This window comes from Cynocephalus volans, chromosome 13 (assembly GCF_027409185.1).
Source record: "Cynocephalus volans isolate mCynVol1 chromosome 13, mCynVol1.pri, whole genome shotgun sequence".
NCBI classification, from domain to species: Eukaryota; Metazoa; Chordata; class Mammalia; order Dermoptera; family Cynocephalidae; genus Cynocephalus; species Cynocephalus volans.
Window position 1 is genome coordinate 20,168,857 of NC_084472.1, and position 19,420 is coordinate 20,188,276.

General features: G+C 41.6%; 1 protein-coding gene across 1 annotated transcript in view; it reads left to right on the forward strand.

The window, feature by feature from the left end:
• The window catches only part of LAMA3 (laminin subunit alpha 3), a 242,277-nt gene that overhangs the window by 164,946 nt on the left and 57,911 nt on the right, over positions 1–19,420 (forward strand). The window contains exons 38-41 of the mRNA XM_063076630.1: positions 3,373–3,603; positions 9,863–9,976; positions 14,545–14,654; positions 17,071–17,151. Coding sequence (XP_062932700.1) covers positions 3,373–3,603; positions 9,863–9,976; positions 14,545–14,654; positions 17,071–17,151 — 536 coding nt within the window. The remainder of the gene's footprint in view (positions 1–3,372; positions 3,604–9,862; positions 9,977–14,544; positions 14,655–17,070; positions 17,152–19,420) is intronic.

The following is a 19,420-nucleotide window of genomic DNA, read 5'->3' on the forward strand; positions in this document are numbered from 1 at the left end:
ACAATATGAGAACAATGTCTCACCAAATAGAGAATATCAATAAAGAAATAGAGATTATAAAAAAAGAACCAAATAGAAATTCTGGAGTTGAAAAGTACAGTAACTGAAGTGAAAACTTCACTAGAAGAGCTGAATTTGTTCTCCCATCCCCCATGTATATGTTGAAGCCCAGACCTCCAGTGTGGTTGTGTTCAGAGTAAGAAAGCAATTAAGGTTAAATGATGTCATAAGGGTGGGGCTCTGATAGGATTAGTGTCCTTATAAGAAGAGACACTAGAGAGCTCATTTTCCCTTTCTGCCATGTGAAGATACAGCAGAAAGGCAGCCATCTGCAAGCCAGGAAGAGAGCCTTACCAGGAATCAAATCAGCAAGCACCTTCATCTGGGACTTCCAGCTTCCAGAACTGTGAGAAAATAAATATCTGGTATTTAAGCCACCCAGTATGTGGTATTTTGTTATGGCAGACCAAGCCAACAAAGACAACTGCTCAGAAACAGATTTTAGGAGGCAGAAGAAAGAAGCAGTAAACTTTAAGAAAGTCAATTAAGATTTCTGATGAACAGAAATAAAAAAGAATGAGGAAAAATAAAAAGACTCTCAAAGACATGTGGAACACAATCAAGTGTACCAACATGTGTGTAATAAGGATACCAGAGGGATAGGAGAGAGAGAAAGGGAAAGAAAAAATATTTGAACAAATAATGGTTGAAAACTTCCCAAATTTGAGGAAAATAATTTATACACCCAAGAAGCTAAATAAACTCCAAGTAGGATAAATTCAAAAGATTCACACACAGACTCATCGTAGTAAAGATGCTGAAAGACAAAGAGAGAGAAGCTTGAAAGCAATGATTCATCTTATACCAGTGGTCCTCAATAAGGGTAACAGCTGATTTGTTATCAGAAACCATGGAAGTCAGAAGTCAGCGAATGACATAGTCAAAGTGCTGAGAGAAGCACACGATCAACAAAGAATTACATATTCAACAAAATGAAAATGAAGACATCCCATTATTTTTTAAAAACTGGAAGAATTTATTGCTAGCCAAACTTCCTTACAAAAAATACTAAAGGAAATCCTTCAGACTGAAATGGACACTAGTAAGTAACTCAAATCCACATGAAGAAATAGAGCACTGGTAAAGGTAACCACGTAGGTAGTTATAAAAGGCAGCATAAGTATATCTTTTGTTTATAACTTTTTTTCTCCTATCTGATTTAAAAAGACAATGCATAAAGCAATAATCATAAATTTGTGTTGATGGACACACAATGTATAAAGATATAATTTGTATGACAATACTAGCACAGATGAGCAGGGGAGGAAACAAAGCTAATAGAAGCAAAGTTTTGTATACTATTGAAATTAAGTTGATGTTTATATAAATTGCTCAGCATAGGTAAATACATAGAGACAGAATGTCAATTAGTGGTGGCATGGGACTGGAGGTGGGCATGGGTAGTGACTACAAACTGGCACGAGTTCTTTTTGGGGTGATGAAAATCTTCTAAAATTACACTATGGTGATGGTTGCATGCTTCCATAAATTTATTAAAAATTGCATACTTTAAATGAGGGAATTTTATTGTATATAAATTATACTTCAAGCTATTAAAATATAAATTAAAATGATATAAGTATTATATTTATATGTTAATAATAATAGCTACCATTTATTGAATGTCTACTACATGCTAGGCACTGTGCTGAATGCTTTATATACATTATATCATTTAATATACTTTAATCCTCCTGATAGCCCTGAGAGAGTAGGTAGTATTGTGCCTGTTTAAGAGATATGGAAACTGAGTTCAAAGGAGGCAAAAGAATAGAAAAGTTAAAACGTGCAGGCTTTTACATAAAAGGATGCTCAGGGGCCGAGCCCGTGGCGCACTCGGTAGAGTGCTGCGCTGGGAGCGCGGCGACGCTCCCGCCGCGGGTTCGGATCCTATATAGGAATGACCAGTGCACTCACTGGCTGAGTGCTGGTCACGAAAAAATGACAAAAAAAAAAAAAAAAAAAAAAAAAGGATGCTCAGCATCACTGATCATTAGAGAAATGCAAATCAAAACCACAGTGAGATACCATCTCATACTCATTAGGATGGCTACCATAAAAAAAAAGAAAAGAAAACAAAATAACTACTGTTGGCAAGGATGTAGAGAAATTGGGACCCTTGTACATTGTTGGTGGGAATGTAAAAATGGTGCATTGGCTGTGGAAAACAGTATGGAGTTTCCTTAAAAAATTTAAAATAGAACTATCGTATGATTCAGCAATCCCACTTCTGGGTATATATCTAAAAGAACTGAAAACAGTGTCTTGAAGAGATATTTGCACACCCATATTTATTGCAGCATTACTTACAATAGCCAAGAGGTGGAAACATCCTAAACGTTCATTCACAGATAAATACATAAAGAAAATGTGATATATACATACAATGGAACATTATTCAGCCTTAAAAAAGGAAATCCTGTCATATGATACAACTTGGATGAACCTTGAGGACATTATGCTAAGTGAAATAAGCCAGGCACAGAAAAACAAACCCACATGATTCCACTTACCTGTGGTATCTAAAGTAGTCAAATTCCTAGAAACAGAAAGTGAAAGGGTGGTTGCCAGGTGCTGGGGGAGGGGAAAAGGGGAGTTGTTCAATGAGTGTAGAGTTTCCATTTTGCAAGGTAAGTTCTAGAGATCTGTTATGCAACAATGTGCTTATAGTTAACAATATTGTATTGTACAGTTAAAAATGGTTAAGAGGATGAATTTCATGTTATATGTTTTAAACGCAATAAAAAATAAAATAATATGAGTGTGTGGGCAAGAAAACATTGTACTGTTGCAGTTATGTGCACTTAATGACTGGCCTGAGCTGCATGGATCAGTAGGTTTCCACATGCCTTCCTTTTCTATATCTTTCCCACTCACCTTATGTTTGCATAGATAATGAAAGAAAGAAAAAAGAAAAGAAAAAACAATCACAGTAACACGTTGAACTTTCAAAAGGAGGGAACAGAACTGTGGTTATGAGTGGTGGGAAGGGGGAAGGGGGAAGAGGGAGGGGGAAAAAAGAAAAAAATAGATCAAAATGCATTTTAAAATAAGTATAACACTGGGAAATTTTATTTCATTTTATTTCTCCTTATTTTCTGCCTTCATTTATCCCGCCTTCTCATGGCATTCTCCCTTCTTGGGAATAACCCGGGACACCTGACTTCTGAATGTAAATACTCCAGGAAGCACCTCTCCGGCTTATTTTATGTTTCCTTACGCATCTTAAATGTCTTGTCTTTGCTTCCTTCTGGGCGTCTGCGTCTCTGAAGTCCCTGCGGGTGAGCGTGTGTGTTTCTGGTTCACGTGCAGGGGAACTTCAGACGCGCCGACAGCAGAGCCCCGGTGTCGCGGCGGGAGCTGCTGACCGTGCTGTCCAGACTGGACGGTCTGCGCGTGCGCGGCCTGCGCTTCACCGAGACGCAGCGGCTCAGCCTGGGCGACGTGGGGCTGGAGGAGGCCTCTGACGCCGGAAGTGGACGCCTAGCACATCACGTCGAGCTGTGCGCCTGCCCGCCTCACTACACTGGTGACTCATGTCAGGTAGGAAAGTCCGGGCAGGGAACTTCTGCGGCTGTCCAGCACTGCCAGGTGGCTCGGGGTGCTCTGTCCGTGGCACCACGTTCTGCTGGGCCTCAGCTTAGGCCTCAGCTTAGGCCTCACCTAGATCGCCTTCGGGAATGAAGTGTGAAAAAGAAGTCAGCGATGTCTGGACCTTCGCAGGAAAGCCGCGCGGGCTCTAGCTGCTGGGGTCGTAGAAATCAGAAGTAGGGAGTCCTCCCGTGGCCATCCCAGTGTGGGAGCCACCCGCCTTCCCGAGAGCTGACCCGGGTGCTTGGGCCTTTCTCTACTCCAGGGCCTCCCTCCAACCATCCCCAGCCCTCAGGAGAATTGAATTCCAGAGAACATACTGGATTCTGTGAGGGGAAATCACGTTCCGATTTTCTAGCTCACAGCACAGTCTTCATTGAGATCCAGTTGACCTGAGTTGTCCTCAGGTGATTAAAATGAGCCATAACATGAAACTATTTAATACCTCAAGCATTAAATGTGTTCTGTCCCTAAATGCGGGGTGGGGGGAGCACGATGGGAGTACAGTTAGTAGGAAATACGTCATTCCGTGTATTCCATGCACCCAGTGTACGCAGACTGAGCAAACCCCTCACTGTCTTTGCTCCTCCCGCAACAGCAGAAAACCCCAAGGTGACCTGCACATCAGAGTTGCTACTTTTCAAACCTACCCCTGCATTCGGGGGTCGCCTGTCTTGCCACATTTAGCACACAGGTTGCCCACCTCCTTCTCCCTCTCCCCTATCTTTTTCTAGCCTGATTAAGACAGATAGCCCATGGGAAGGAGGGGAGCCTGGTTTAGCAGCCTCAGGCCCAGGGCGTGTTCTTTGAGTGACTCAGCCTGTGATTTATGGCTGCAGGGTGCGGTGGGGAGAAGGTGGCGGCTGGCTGCCCCACCTCACAGGAATTACAGAGCAGTGTGCTCACCTGCAGGACTGTTATGTGCGCCCTGGCACAGGCTGACTCATGAGTGAAGTGGAAAGGTGGGGCCCCCGCCGCAGACAGCCTTCCTCACCTGAGTCAGGCAGGCCTGGGCACTGAGCAGGAAGGCAGGTATAAGAGGAGCAGGAGGCAGCAAGGGGTCCGTGTGCAGCCGGCAGGACGCCCAGGAAGCAGGATGCCCCCCACGGTGAGGCGGGCAGCCCAGAGCTCGGGATGGCTGTGGATCTTTGGGGCAGCCCTGGGGCAGTGTCTGGGATACAACTCACAGCAGCAAAGGGTAGTATTTCCTCAGCCTCCAGGTCAAAGTCATCTGCAAGCAAGTTATGTGGATGTTAGACCCAGCCAGGTAACAGCCCTTTTAAATTTTGGTTTCGGATGGGGACGTGTTCCCAGCTTTGTGACATTTTAAGTTAGGGTGATTAATGAGCAAATGGGTGGGCCGGGGGAGGGGCTGATGGCCTCCCCGTCGCGTTGACTGACAGTGTTTATTACAGTACCTGACAGATTGCTCTCCTGAGCTATTAACCGCAAACCCCATAAACATCAGCCCACCTGGAAATGCCGAGACAGTCAAGAGCTTGAATGCTTGTGGGATGTTAATATACTATGGAACTTTCTGCCCTTTAGGGAATAACCCAAGCCTTGGGACATAAGAGTCCAAGGCCTGTGGGTTTCCAAATTCTGCTTGGAACAAAATTTACCCGCAAAGTAAAACATGAGAAACAGTGAAATCCATGCTTGAGAAAAGTGACCAAAATTTGAATAATACCTAACAGGCAAGCTTCAAAATTTGCCAGGCATGAAACGTAAATTCTGCTCTTTTTCTTTAAACTTCCTGGATGTTACAAAGAAATAGATCCTATGGCTACTGAAATAGACCTGGAAACCGGGTAGGGACACAGTTTAATCATTTGTACTACGAAAGTTTACTGGAAAATTTAACCTGAAAACTTATCACTTTAAAAAAGCTTAATTAGTTACAAAACCCCTTTACTGAAATAATGTATTAGGATACATTAATTTTTCATTTAAAAAGTATGTCTTCAATACAATCTGAATACTTGAACTGAATGTCTTGTAAAATGTGGTTTTGCTTGCTTTATAGAGGTAAGAATCTGATTATATTTCAGTAACTGACAAATGCTCTGAGAGTCACCTGATATATGATTCTTGCGGAGCATTTTTTCTGCTTCTAATCAAAAGCAAATTAAGATGGGCGGTGTAATTTTAGTAGGGATAGACTATCCTCCCCCAAAACATGTTTAATTAATTATGGCTTTTACTTAGGCATGTTCATAAACTAACCAGATCTATTTGTTTATTTGAACAATTTGTTCTTTACCAAATACAATTATTGTATAAGTGGGTAATATAATATATGGTAGTAGTTATAAGGTAGTTGCCACTTATTAGTAGAGATTGTTTGTGGATATGATTGCACCAACACTGGCTACATTTTGTTCAGATGTATCACTCAGTTGTGCTTTCAGCAAAAAAAAAAAACATTCCTTTCATACTTTGATTCTCCTTTAGACAAGCCTATTCATATAACACATAAAGTAATGTGTTCTATTGCCTGAACATGGTTCCTAATAATGTAAAGGAACATTATATTGGAAAATATGGTCTTGTTGTTGTGTACAATCTGTATTCACTGGTAATTTTGGAAGGAGCTCCTGGCAGCAACTGGGAGGTTCCATTCTGCCTAACCCCCCTCCCACCAGTCAGTTGGTTTCTTCCTTTCTTCGCTTGACCAGGTACAGGCCTTTATGGCTGTGGACAAATGAAAATGGACTATTCATTTCAAGATTTCCTTTGACTGCAGTCTCACAGCCTTACAGACATATGTGCTGTTTCAAGAGGATTAGATAAAATACTATCTTTTATCTTGAAATATTAATTTTTCCTGATGCTTTAAAGATAGGGCATATAGGGGATCTGATTTTAATCTGCTCACTAATTAGCTCTGCCAAAATAAAGAACATGTCTATAATTCTCTTTTTTTAAAAATTTTATTTATTTATTTATTGCCACAAAACAAGTCTTAATACATTTTAACAGACTAAAATCATAGAAAATATGTTCTCTGACCATAATAACAGAAGGAAATTTAGAAAATTCACACATATGTGGAAATTAAGCAACACTCTCCTAAATAAACAATGAGTAAAAAGAAAAATCACAGGGAAGCTAGAGTACTTTGAGATAAAAATCAAAGCACAACACATCAAAATTTATAGGATGCAGGGCTCATGCAGTGCTAAGAGGAAAATTTATACTTGTAAACACCTATATTAAAAATAAGAAAAATCTCAAATCAGTAATGTAAACTTCTACCTTAAGAAAATAGGAAAAAAGCTAACTATACCAAAAGCAAATGTAAGTAGGAAATAACAAAGATTACAGCAGAAATATATGAAATAGGGAATTAAAAAACTAATAGAGAAAATCAACAAAACCAAAACTTGCTTCTTTAAAAAGACCAACAAAATTTGCAAACCGTATCTAGACTGACCAAGAAAAAAGAGAGGAGACCAAAATTACTAAAATCAGAAATAAAGTAGGTGCATTATTACATTGTCATTATGGTTTTTTTGTGATGGTAAGATTTAGTTTCTTTCTCTTTCTCATTTTCATTTTTGTTCTACCACTGGGTTTTGTTCTTTCTTGTGTATTCATGGTAGTGATTATTGTTTTTCAGATTCCAGATGCAGGACTTCCTTGAGGATTTCTTGTAGGGCTAGTCATGTGGTGATGAACTCCTACAGCTTTTGTTTGTCTGGAAAATACACTATTTTTCCCTCATTTCTGAAAGATAGCCTGGCTGGGTACAGTATTCTTGGCTGGCACTTTTTCTTTTTTAGTATTTGGAATGTAACATGCCATTTTCTTCAGGCCTGTAGAGTTTCTGCTGAGAAGTCTGCTGTTAGTCTGATATGGGCTCCCTTATAGGTGACTTGACGCTTTTCTCTGGCTTCTTTTAAGATTCTTTCTTTTTCTTTGAGCTTTGCCACTTTGCCTATAATGTGTCTTGGAGAGGATCTTTTTGGGCTGAATAATTTGGGGATCTTTGAGCCTCCTGGATCTCAAGGTCCATGTCTCTCCTTATACCTGGGAGGTTTCTGTTATTATTTTGTTGAACAGGTTTTCCATGCCTTTTCCTTTCTCCTCTCCTTCTGGAACACCCATAATGCAAATGTTTGTGCACTTAAGGTGGTCTGCTTGCTTAGATTTTCTTCATTTTTTAAAATTCTTTTTTCCTTTTTTTTTTGTCTACCTGGGTTATTTTGAAAAGACTGTCTTCAAGATCAGAAATTCTTTCTTTTGCTTGTTCCAGCCTGATGCTTAAGCTGTTGGTTGTGTTTTTTATTTTATTGAGTGAATCTTTCAGTTCCATGAGTTCTGCTACATTCTTTTTTAAGGTATTAATCTCTTTGTAAATTTCTGCCTTCATATTCTGGATTTTTTTTTTCTTGTTTCGTTGTGTTGTTTAACTGACTCTTCTTGTATCTCAGTGAGTTTCCTTAAGATTGTTGCTCTGAGTTCCTTTTCACTCATTTCAAGGGTTTCCTGCTCTATAGGGTCTGGTATTTGAGAATTACTGTATTCTTTTGGTGGTGTCATATATTCCTAGATTTTTGTATTTCTAGTATCTCTACATTGATATCTGGTCATTTAGTAGAGCAGTTGCTTCTTCTGTTACTCTGGAGCGGGCTTTGAGGAAAGAGACTTCCTGTTCTTTTTCTGGTCTCCACTGGTGACTCTTCTTGTATCAGTGTAGACTAGTGTCTGGCGGGCTGCTTGCACAGCAGCTGTGGCTACTGCTGTGGCATCAAGTTGCTTCTGCAGCAGCCATGGTGGTGGTTGTGGTGGGCCACCTGCACAAAAGTGGTGTTTTCAGCATGCTACTTGCCTGCTTCCAGGAGGAAGGGGCTGCCCTTGGCTCCTCTATAGTTCTCTTTAAGGACAGAAACCTAAATAATTTTTAATAGCTGTATAAGAATAATCACTTTTTTTTTTTTCTATTGGAGGCACTCTTAACAAGAATCCTTTTTAAAAGATATCAGTTCATGAAAAGAAAATTATAATCCTTTCATCCAGATGAAAAATAAGAACTTGTATTATACTGGAAAGAGACAATAAACTGAAGATAGAAATAATCAAAGCCATACTGAACAAGAAAAGACCAAACATAGGGGAACTGCCTCAGGCTGGGTCTCTGCATGTTTACTGTGGACATTCATGAATAGTCCTGTGTGGGAGCTCGAGCCCTCCACTCCCCTAGCTTCCCTTTGCCCACACATACTCGTGAGTGGCAGTAAAGTGATTCCACTGATTGTGCCATTATTGTGTAGACCCCAATTAAGACTCCTTATCCCCTCTTTCTCCTATACTGCTCCCCCCACCAGCCCCAACCCCCACTTGGAGAGGGAGCAGCTACCCAAAGAGATCTCGAATTTGAAATTAGTTGCTTAGGTGTTAGTCCATTTCTGTTGCTTGTAACAGAATACTGGGTAATTTATAAAGAATTAAAATTTATTTTTTTACAGTGTTAAGAGACTGGGAAGTCCAAGGCCCAGAGAACACATCTGGTGAGGGCCTTCTTCTTAGTAGGAACTCTGTACAGGGTCCTGTGGTGACCAGGGTCTCACATGGTAAGAATGAGTTGAGCAACAGAGAGCTAACCTGCTCACTTGCTCTCCTTATAAAGCCATCACAACTGTGCCCATGACCACCCATTAAATCATTAATCTATTACTCCATGAATGGATCAATCCATTCACTAGGGCACAGTCCTCACAATCTGATCACCTCTTAAAGGCCCCCCTTTCAAATAACATAATTGGATTTCTCACCCTCTTACCACTGTTATAATGGGTATTTAGTTTCCAATATGTGAACTTTTGGAGGACACATTTGACCCATAGTAGATGTTCTCTACCCTAATGACTGGGGTTCTGATCCTCTTTATGCATCCATCCCTCTACCTCTCCATCTACCCTGAAAACAACCGGTGTGAGGAGGACAGGAGTCCACACCCACCCTCCACTGCACACTTGCTGTCTCTCTGGTTTACCACCATCTGTCTCACGCTCCCACCATAACAGGGAAAGAAACAGAACCTAACAAAAAGCAAGTGGATCTGGCTGGTGGTTGAAATTAGAAATCCACACACTGACTGAAGGAAAGAAGGTTTAAAAAGTGAATACTTCAGTCAGAATTGTCACTTGCTGTGGATAGCCATTGTTTTCTTTCTTTGTATTGATTAATCACTTTTTTTGAAAAATAGGGTTGTAGCCCTGGATACTATCGGGACAACAAAGACTTATATACTGGACGGTGTGTTCCCTGCCATTGCAATGGACATTCAAATCGATGCCAGGATGGCTCAGGAATATGTATTGTGAGTAAATTGATACTCTAATGCTGTCAGCAGCAATCTGTTTCTTCCCATTTCCCCTACTAGGCCCTGAGATGTCAAGGTCACATCTCCTAACAAACCCTCAACAGAAGTTGCTGTGTAACATGTAGGAGGCTCCAAAGTTATCAGGCTGAATTATTTTACATTTCATGTTTTCCTCCATTTTAACATGCACCATCAGAGGAGAACACCTGTCTGAACAATTAAATTACACCTAAGCTACTAAATCTCTGCATCATTAAATGATACTAATAGGTAGATGGTGGGACTTAACTCTTGCCAGAGTCATAAATCAGAGCAATTGAATTTGGGCCCCAGTTCTGCTGGGATGGCAGGGGGTGGCAGGATGTGGGACTTGTTCCTGTCAGATGAGCATTAACTCAGGAAAGCAAACAGGAGAAGGGGATGCAGAGAAGGGCTTACGGCTCAGACTTACTCAGTCAAGCACCAACTTTTCACGACTGCCAAGGCAGGGTTAGGGGAAGACAGGTGAGAGGAGGGTGTGCAGGAAAGAAAGCACTGCCTCTCCTTCCCTCCAACCTAGTGTCCTCGGGCTGCAGGTGCCCTGTACTGACTCTCCCCACCCCATTCCCATGGCCTCAAGGCAGTCCCTGATGTCTACAGCTTATCCACTGGAAAGTGATCTTATTTGGGAATATTTTATAAAATTGTCCCACATAAAATTAGTTTCTTAGGAACTTTTTCTTTTGTATCCTAGAGCAGAACCTTTTTTATTTGACTTTTTTCATCCCTTTCAGCAGAGGTCTTCTCCCTGGTAGCTGGTGGGGGGCTTCTCAGATAGGAGGATGGATAGTTCCAAGAGAAGGAGAGAGCAGCAGCACCCACAGGACACAGAGCCCTGGCTGCGTGGTGCTTCTTTGGAAACACACTCCCTTGGCACGGATTTCCTTTGTGTTGTGTAACGCAACTAGGGCATGTTTCAGCTATTTGAGTTCCTAGGCTGTATTAAGCTAGTTCAGTGTGTCCTAGGGAACAGCTTCCTCTGCAAGATGGGACAGGCCAGAACAGGAAATTGTTGTAACGAGCCGCTTGATAGGATATTTTGTTGGATTGTAACCTTATAAGTTCAAAAAGAATGAAAGACATTGGGAAATACTGTTTTTCAGCTTATAAGTATTCCTTTATATCATAGTTTATGTTTGATACAGCATACGGTGTGTAACACAGGTAGATGCTTTAATTAAATATTTATCTTATCACTGAAGCATTGCTAAATGTTAAGTCCACCTTACAAAAAGGACACCAAAGAACAAAGGGAGCTTTCTCTGTAGTTCATTCACCCAGTGAAAGGATAACTTGTGAAAGTCATAATTCATAGTTTAATCAAACAAGATTTTCCTTCCCATTTCCTTTCTTTGTAGTTCTGTCTTCATTTGTCCCTAATGGCCACGTGGCCGCTAGAGACTATTCATTCAGGAAATCCTTACTGAGCATTTGCTGTTGTGGCAGGTCCCAAGCTAAGTGCTGGGCTTAAAATCATCAGACGTGATCCCTACTCTCAAAAGGCTTGCTGTCTAGGGAGGAGTGTGCGTGTATACACATGCGCATGCACACTCACATACACACACACACACACACACACACACACACACACACGTGCACACATGGGGTCTGTGCTCATTGAACTGCTCGGTGGCAATTGCTGCTGCCTCTGGGAAATGTGTCCATTGTGGGATGCCAAGGCTGCAGCTCTCATTTTTAAAGCACCGTAATAAGGATGTCAGTGCCTTTGAACATCAAGTGGGCTTTCAGGCCAATTCCACTGCAAATCAACAACCCCCACCTCTCAAAGTCCAAAGGAAACTTCTAAAATCGGGGATCATCACACGTGTGCAACTCTCCACACTTTGAAGTTTGAAAAGAAAAGCCCACCTCACGGGGAAGCACTATATGTCCAGCTGCAAGGGCAGGAGTGACAATGGGCCCCCTTCTCTCTGCAGAGCCCCTGCCTCTCCCTCTTCTACACTTATTTTCTCCTCTTCTCCCAAGTCCCCTTGCCTTCTACTGTCTCTGTCGCCCCTGCCTTATCTTCCTCTCTGTTCCCATGTCCCTTTTCTCTTCCCATCTTCTTTCTTTAGTTTCCTTCTTTTTATTCCCTGCCACGTGAGCCCCTCTTCCCCTCTGCCCCCAGATGGTTTATCTGAAATTCACAGCCGTTTCGCCGCTCCCTGAGGCTCAAGCATGGGAGGAAGCCTGGGACCTCTGTGCAGCCTCAGGGGCTCTCTCTCACTTTATCCCAGCCCCCTGCACTTCAGCCTCTGATACACCCACTTCTTCTCATCCCTTCACAGGCTGCCACCCTATCGCAAGACTGATGTTCTGTGTGCTCTGTTCCCTGGCCTGGAATGTCCTTCCCTCACTTCTCTACCCGGCTAGTCCCCTCCTACATCCTCTATGTGGACACCTCCAGGAGGCCTTCCCTGAGGCTCCATAAGGGCCAGCTGCCCTTGATCCTGCTCTCATGGGATCTTGGCACACCACTGTCATCATATCTTTCACATTATGTTGAATATATCTATTTACAGGGTCAAACCTACCCCTGAGTCAAGGTACCAGCCCGTCTGTGCATCCCTAGGACCTAGCATAGCTGGGCATAAAGAAAATGCCCAATACACGTTTGCTGTCAAGTGGAGATGGGAGAGCATGTGCTATGGGAGTGGATATGGGCTCCTGTGGCATTTATTCATTCACTTATTCATTCATTCATTCATTCACAGTAAACATAAGGAGATTTGATAGGCAGATGCCTCAGGTTTGCAGACTGATGAAGACAGCTTCCAATGTAGCTGCCTGCAACTGAGACATTCTTATGGGACTTTATTAAGCAACACAGGTTCTGACCCCCTTCCACGATCCTCTCCCCTCACCCTGGGGAGGACCGCATTCCAAATGTTTTTAGTAGGATGCAGATGTCCTCATCACAATTCTTGTTTTACCATGTTCTCTAGTACTTTCAGCCTCAGAGCTAAGTAGACATATCTATCCAGGCATGTTCTTCAAAGTTGTCATTCAGATTGAAAAAGAAAGAAAACAAAAGTGGAAAGGTAAATAATTCATTCCAAAGAATGGATGTTTCAGGAGAGAGTTGGGGCGGCTGAGTAAGGTAAAGACGAGGGAAGCCGCTGGTGCCCTCGTCTGACCCTGAGAGGACCGCCCCCCACCTCCCAGGGAGCTGAAAAACCTTCGGATGGATTCCTTCCCAGTGTCCGAACCTAAAGGAAAAAGCCACACTGCAGTGAGATTCTGGACAGGGTGAGCTTTCTGGGAATGATCAAATCTCAGCATGTGAGCAGCATCCTCCTTTTCTGAAATGCATATTAATCCCTTGTGTTTATAGCACAATTTTACACCAAAAAGCATAAAAAGAATCCTTAACATCTTGGTGTTTTGTATGATTCTCGGTTATTCAACAATTTATGAAGGATGGATTTGTTTAATCTAGACAGACCGATGACATCTATGATTGAAGGGCAGTCTTGTCCATTGCAAACAAGCTGTGTCCTCTTGTGATATACGTGGATATTGTTTTTCCCAACCTAGCTTTAGATATTATTTACAATAAACAATAAAGTTTTCTACCCAAGTACCACCTCTGCATACAGAGGTAAAATATATAAGCAACAATTTTAAATTTTACTTATGCCAGGCCATATAATTAATACAAAATATCTCTGAATTATCAAATGCCCACAGCAAGGGGAGTTTTCCTGGATGTTTTTGTGCATTTAGATCTTTATTACTAGGATAAAGCCAAGAAAGGTTATCTTGGGCTAAAAAATTCCACAAAATAAACAAATTCAACACAATCCATTAGGCTTTGTCTAAATAGACTCCTCCGTTGCAAAGTTGTATCATCTCAACTCTTTATTGAAGAAAAACTATCATTAGACATTGACATTGACATGAAGATAATTGATTTACATAAATAAAAAGCTTAGATAAAAATTAATTTCTTGATTCTTTGGAATATAAGTTGAGTGTTATCTTCAAATACTATGCAACTTTGTATTGTTGCTACAAATTCCGTGTTAACGTATTTCGATTTAATTGCTCTAGAGTATATCATTAAGTGAATTATGAAGTAAAATGAAGGTAATTTTCATAAAAGCAATTCTAAAGGGAAGAGGGGGAAAAATCTATATTTCTTGAGGGCCTGTACTTTTTTAAATCCTCCCAACAGCCTTGGAAAGTGGGCATCATTCTAACTGTATATTTTAGGAAAACTGCAATTGTATGTAAATCATACGTCAGTAAAAATTGATACAAAAACAATTAAGCACAGAGAGGTGAAGGAACTTGCCCCAGGGTTGCACAGCTATGAGATGCTAGAGTGGGATTTGAACCCAGCTGGTCTGTCCCCACTACATCATGCCTCCAAATAACTGATGAAAGGGCATCAAAGATGATTAGATAGACAGGAAAAATATATGATTAGTAGAACTGATATCACCATTAATTAAGTTTACAATGATCTCAAAAGTCATAAATGTAACAGGCTGCTATTCATTGTCCTGTTCATCTGTCCCAAGAACTGTCAGCATAATACTGCTGGGGAACACTGTGAGCGCTGCAAAGAGGGTCACTATCGGGACGCTGTCCATGGATCCTGTAGAGTCTGCCCGTGTCCTCATACCAACAGGTACTGGGAAAGCTTGGAAATAACCTATAGAGACGGAGTAGTTTGGTGGTTGCCTAGGACTGGGGTAGGGGAAGAAGCAGGGAAAGGGGAAGTGTTTGCTAAAGGGTTATGGCATTTCTTTTTGAGATGATGAAAATGTTCTCAAATTGATCGTACTGATAGTTGTACAATCTGTAAATATACTAAAAGCCATAGAATTGCGTACTTTACATGGGTGAATTATATCTTAATAAAGTTGATCTGTTAAAAGAATGAACAAACACAATGTGCAAGAAAAAAAAAAAAAACTCACCGACAGAAGCAGTGCCTCCACGTCATATTCTTGCAGGCTTTTCCTTTTCCTCCTTACTTTAGTTGTTTATTCGGTGGCTAAACAATTACATCTCGAGCACCAATACGGTGCTGGGCCTCGGCCCTCACTCTGCAGGGGAAATTGAAGTGAAGGAGAAGATTGACAGAGCTCTGATGTCACGGGGCTTTACCTGGAGTGGGCTGGGGAGGGAGAGAAGGTGGGAGAGGCTGTCACACTCAATAAATACATACACAGATAAGAAGTATGATCTCAGAAGTGACATTTTCTGTAATAGGGTTTTATGATTGATAGTGAGTGGCTGTTTTTAGAGAAGGTGGCCTGGAGTCATTGCCCTGAATGATGGGGTAGAATAAGCCTGGGCAATATCTTAGTGAAAAGAGAAGGGAAAGCCCCTGTGAAGACGTGTTCACGGACAGTAGGAAGGCAGGAGTGACTGAAGTGCAGGGTAGTAAAGAGGGCTGGAGAGGGGGCTGGCAGGGCAGCCTGGGCTCAGGCCCCGTGGAAGCTTGCAGCCTCTAGTCAAGCATCTGTATTTTCTCCTCAGTGTGATGGGAAGGCTTGAGACAGCTCTGAGCCACTGAATGACATGATCTGAGCTGCACTCAGGCTCCAGCGTGGCCAGTAGGTAAAAAGCCACCGTTTTGTTTTCATGGTGTTCTGTTTGGGGTTGACACCTGGTCCTCGTCTTGCTCATCATGATGTGTGCATCATGGGGTCCAAGCAAAACAAAACAAATAAGTGAAGCAAGTGTTGGTTTGAAAATCAAGAAGATACTGATACATCACCCGTAGTACACAGGCTCAGAAACAAGTGTGGACTGCAAAGACAGACTGATATCAGTCCAGTATCAGGAAAACTGGCCAAGTCTTAACATCGCCAGAACATCACCCAAGTGTGGCATTTCTGGAGATATGCATTTGAAATGCTCGCCCAGTTTGCATTCTGTGTACTTGATAACCGTTAAGCCTGCCCCATCCTGCAGCTTTGATTGTAAAGGGATCTGTTGCTTGACACTTGCCCAGACTTGTTTGAACAGAAGCTGGCGAGAGTAGAAAGCAGCAAGACTTCCACTGGGGTGCCTGGAAAGAGCTTTTCATTTTTGGTTGCAAAGCCTGTTGTTATCATCAAGGTCGTCTTCCAGCTTCAATGCAGCTGAAGTAACACTTAGCTCCTCAGATCTATCAGTAAAGCTGTGTAAATTTATCTAATTCTCCTTCTGCAATATTAATACTGCTGACAGATTTCTAACTGTCCCTTTACAGACATTGACTCTGTATCCATCTAATAGGCCAAGAGAGGTTTCCCGAATAAGAATTTTCTTACTAGCAAATGAGAAATAGAGTGATTTCCCCTCAGATTTACATCAGTGTAATGTTCAGTGGGCAGACACAGACCCTTCACATGGCAACAGGGCTTTTTCACGGTCTCTTTGTTTAAAACACAAAACAAAACAAAACCCCCTTCTCAAAAATACATCAGTGTAGAGCTGAAAGAAAAGGGATCAAAAATCCACAACTTGGTTTGAAAAACATGTGAAAATTGCCCATAACTAACCACAGAAGTTCCAAGGCAGGGGGTGGGGTGGGGGGGTGTGGGGGGGGGCGTGCTCCGTGCTCCTTTCTGGGGCTCCCACCAGCTTTTCTTCCCAGAAGGCAATGTGCCCAATATAAAAGAACTAGAATAAACAGGGAGAAAATTTTAAGAAAGAGTCAGAACTCTCTGTTCTTTTTTCTGCCTAGACTTGTTTTATTCCTTCTTTGTTACTCCTGGAAAAATGCTGTCGTAATTATCTCTTCCAAAGAGTTACTTTGCTCTGTCTAAAGGGAAGGAATGCATTTCTCCAAGCCAAAAATAAAATAAATGCCTTCAGTCCTTATTCATCACAATTTGCTCAATGTCAGCTGAAATAATTCATCATTATCTTTACACGTCCTGATGGGTAAAATTTTCTTCTTACAAAAAGTAGCCGGATCCTGGGTTTCAATTTTCACTCAATGCAAGTTGGTCCTTTGTGGTAAAAAAAAAAAAAAAAAAAAAAAAAAAAATGAGCGTAAAGCCTGTGGATGTATGTTTTTACTGGAGCCTTTTTCTGTCTTCCTTAAGTTTTGCCACTGGCTGTGTTGGAAATGGGGAAAACGTGAGGTGCTCCTGCAAACCTGGATACACGGGAACACAGTGTGAAAGGTGGGTGCTGCTCCCCTCCGCCCCCGCAACTCTTCCCCCCCCAGCCCGCAGGTGGGGGTGGGGAGGCTCTGCCAGTAGCTGCTGCGGACAGCGCTGTGGGTGGGGCATTGCTGGGTGGTGGCTCAGAGCTAGGGGTGGGGCTGTTAGTTTCACTGAGGGCTGGAAAAAGGTCTCCTGGGAAAAATACAAGACTGCTCACTTAATAAATCATTAACATCCTTCTCTTTCTTGCTTTTTACATGTTTCAGGAATCTGACAGTGAAGCACAACACATACACACACATAGCCCTGCATACTGCAAACACATCCCTGTGTACCGCAACCCCCATACACATTTCTACATACCCCTCACCCTCCATATATCCCTAGGTACCCCTAACCCCTCACACACACAGCCTTTGGTACATCTCCTCCATACATTCTTACATACCCATCCACCGACAAATATCTATACATACTCCTACCCTACAGACACATCTCTGTATACCTCTACCCTCCCCCAACTTATCCCTATATTTACCTGTACACAAATATAACTAGATATCCCTAGATATTTTTTTCATGTGCTATTGGCCATTTTTTAAATCTTATTTTTAAAATTCCTCTCTAGAAATAAATAAATAAATAGATAGATAGATAGATAAATAGATAGATAAATAAATAAATAAAATTCTTTTCTAGGTCTTTTACCCATGTTTTCTATTGGAATGTTCTTTTTTTTAGTGTTCTTTTATGTATTCATTGGTATGTACAAAATTCTTTTAGAGGAAATTAACCCTTTATAATATATGTTGCAAATATTCTTTGTTTTTTGCTCATTTGTATGGTTTTGGTTTTGTTTTTGTCAATTCTAGATATGCAGTAGTTAAGTTTTACTATGTAGTAGTTGTGTCTATTGTTTTATCCTTTGGAGTTTCAGCCATTGGTATCATGCTTAGAGAGGTCATATAAATGTTTATGTATATTTTCTTTTAGTACTTTTATGGTTTTATTCCTTATATTCAAAACTTTATTTTGGTGAAAGTTCAGAACCTAACCTCCTTGGTGGTTTTGCATAATCACATGGCAGATAGATTAAAGGTCAACATGTAAGGCAAAAATTGATAAGAGTTCAAATAACCTTAAATATCCCAACACCCCATCTGTCTCTCAGTAATCCAGGAGTTGTGTTGCAGGAAATACCTGTGTGTTTGGTTACACTCCAGAACCAGGCTCAGTGTGAGATGTTCACTCTAGCAGAGGGACAAGGAATTAGACCAGCTGGGGGATTCATATCCCTCATGTCACATTCACCCCAAGATGTGAACTGATTGAGTGAAATGGGGACAGATGTTCCAGCTGCTTCTCCCTCTCAATCTCATGCTCTTATATGTTCCTGTTCTCTCTCTTTTACCAAGTACATTTAGTTGAATTCACTAAAGCTAAATGTGTGTATGCAAAATTTCTATATACACTTGGATTTGTTTCTGTCCATTTAATTTGGTTTGTGTCCCATTATCACTTCTGTATCATTTCTGAAAGTATAAAATACCTTTGAATATTTGGTTGAATAAGGCTCCCCTGGGAACCCTTATATAAAATTTTTTCCTTGATCATTCTCGTACATTTTTTTTGTGAATAAACTTTAAAAGAGTTTGACCAAACTTTAAAAGAACAGAAAATTAATTCAACCAGATTTCACAGTAAGGCATGACCACTCTAGCCTAGGATTTATCTGAAAAGTATATGGATAAGGGAGGACTTCAGTAGGTCTGAGGGATGACTCAAACCAGTGCAGCTGGGAGGTGGGGGTGGCAGGTGGTCAGGTTGGGGAAGCAACACCAGAAAGCCCAAGAGGCTGGAGGATACCTGCCACATGGGGAAGGTGGGACTGCCTTATGGGCACACAGGGCAGCAGCTGAGTCTGGACATTGTCCTATAGTAAAAGGGAGCGATTTAACATTCTTCTATTTTCCATTTTGGCAAAAGGAACCTTTCCCACACTTGCTTCACATTTATTAATTCTTTCTCTCAATGAAAAATGTATGGAGATCCTAGTATATGCCTGGCTTTATGCTAAGTTCTGGAGACACATTAACAAAGAGAGCACAGACTCTGTCCTCAAGGGCTTTGCAGTCCAGTGGTGGACAGACACAAAAACAAGCCATTAAAAAAGCAAGAGATAAGACAACTGGGCTAAGTCAATAGGAAGACGTCCAACGAGCCTTGAAGGGTGGGGGAGGAAGGGGCAGCTACAGGAGACTAGAAGGATAGGTGGGCTGGGGGCTGG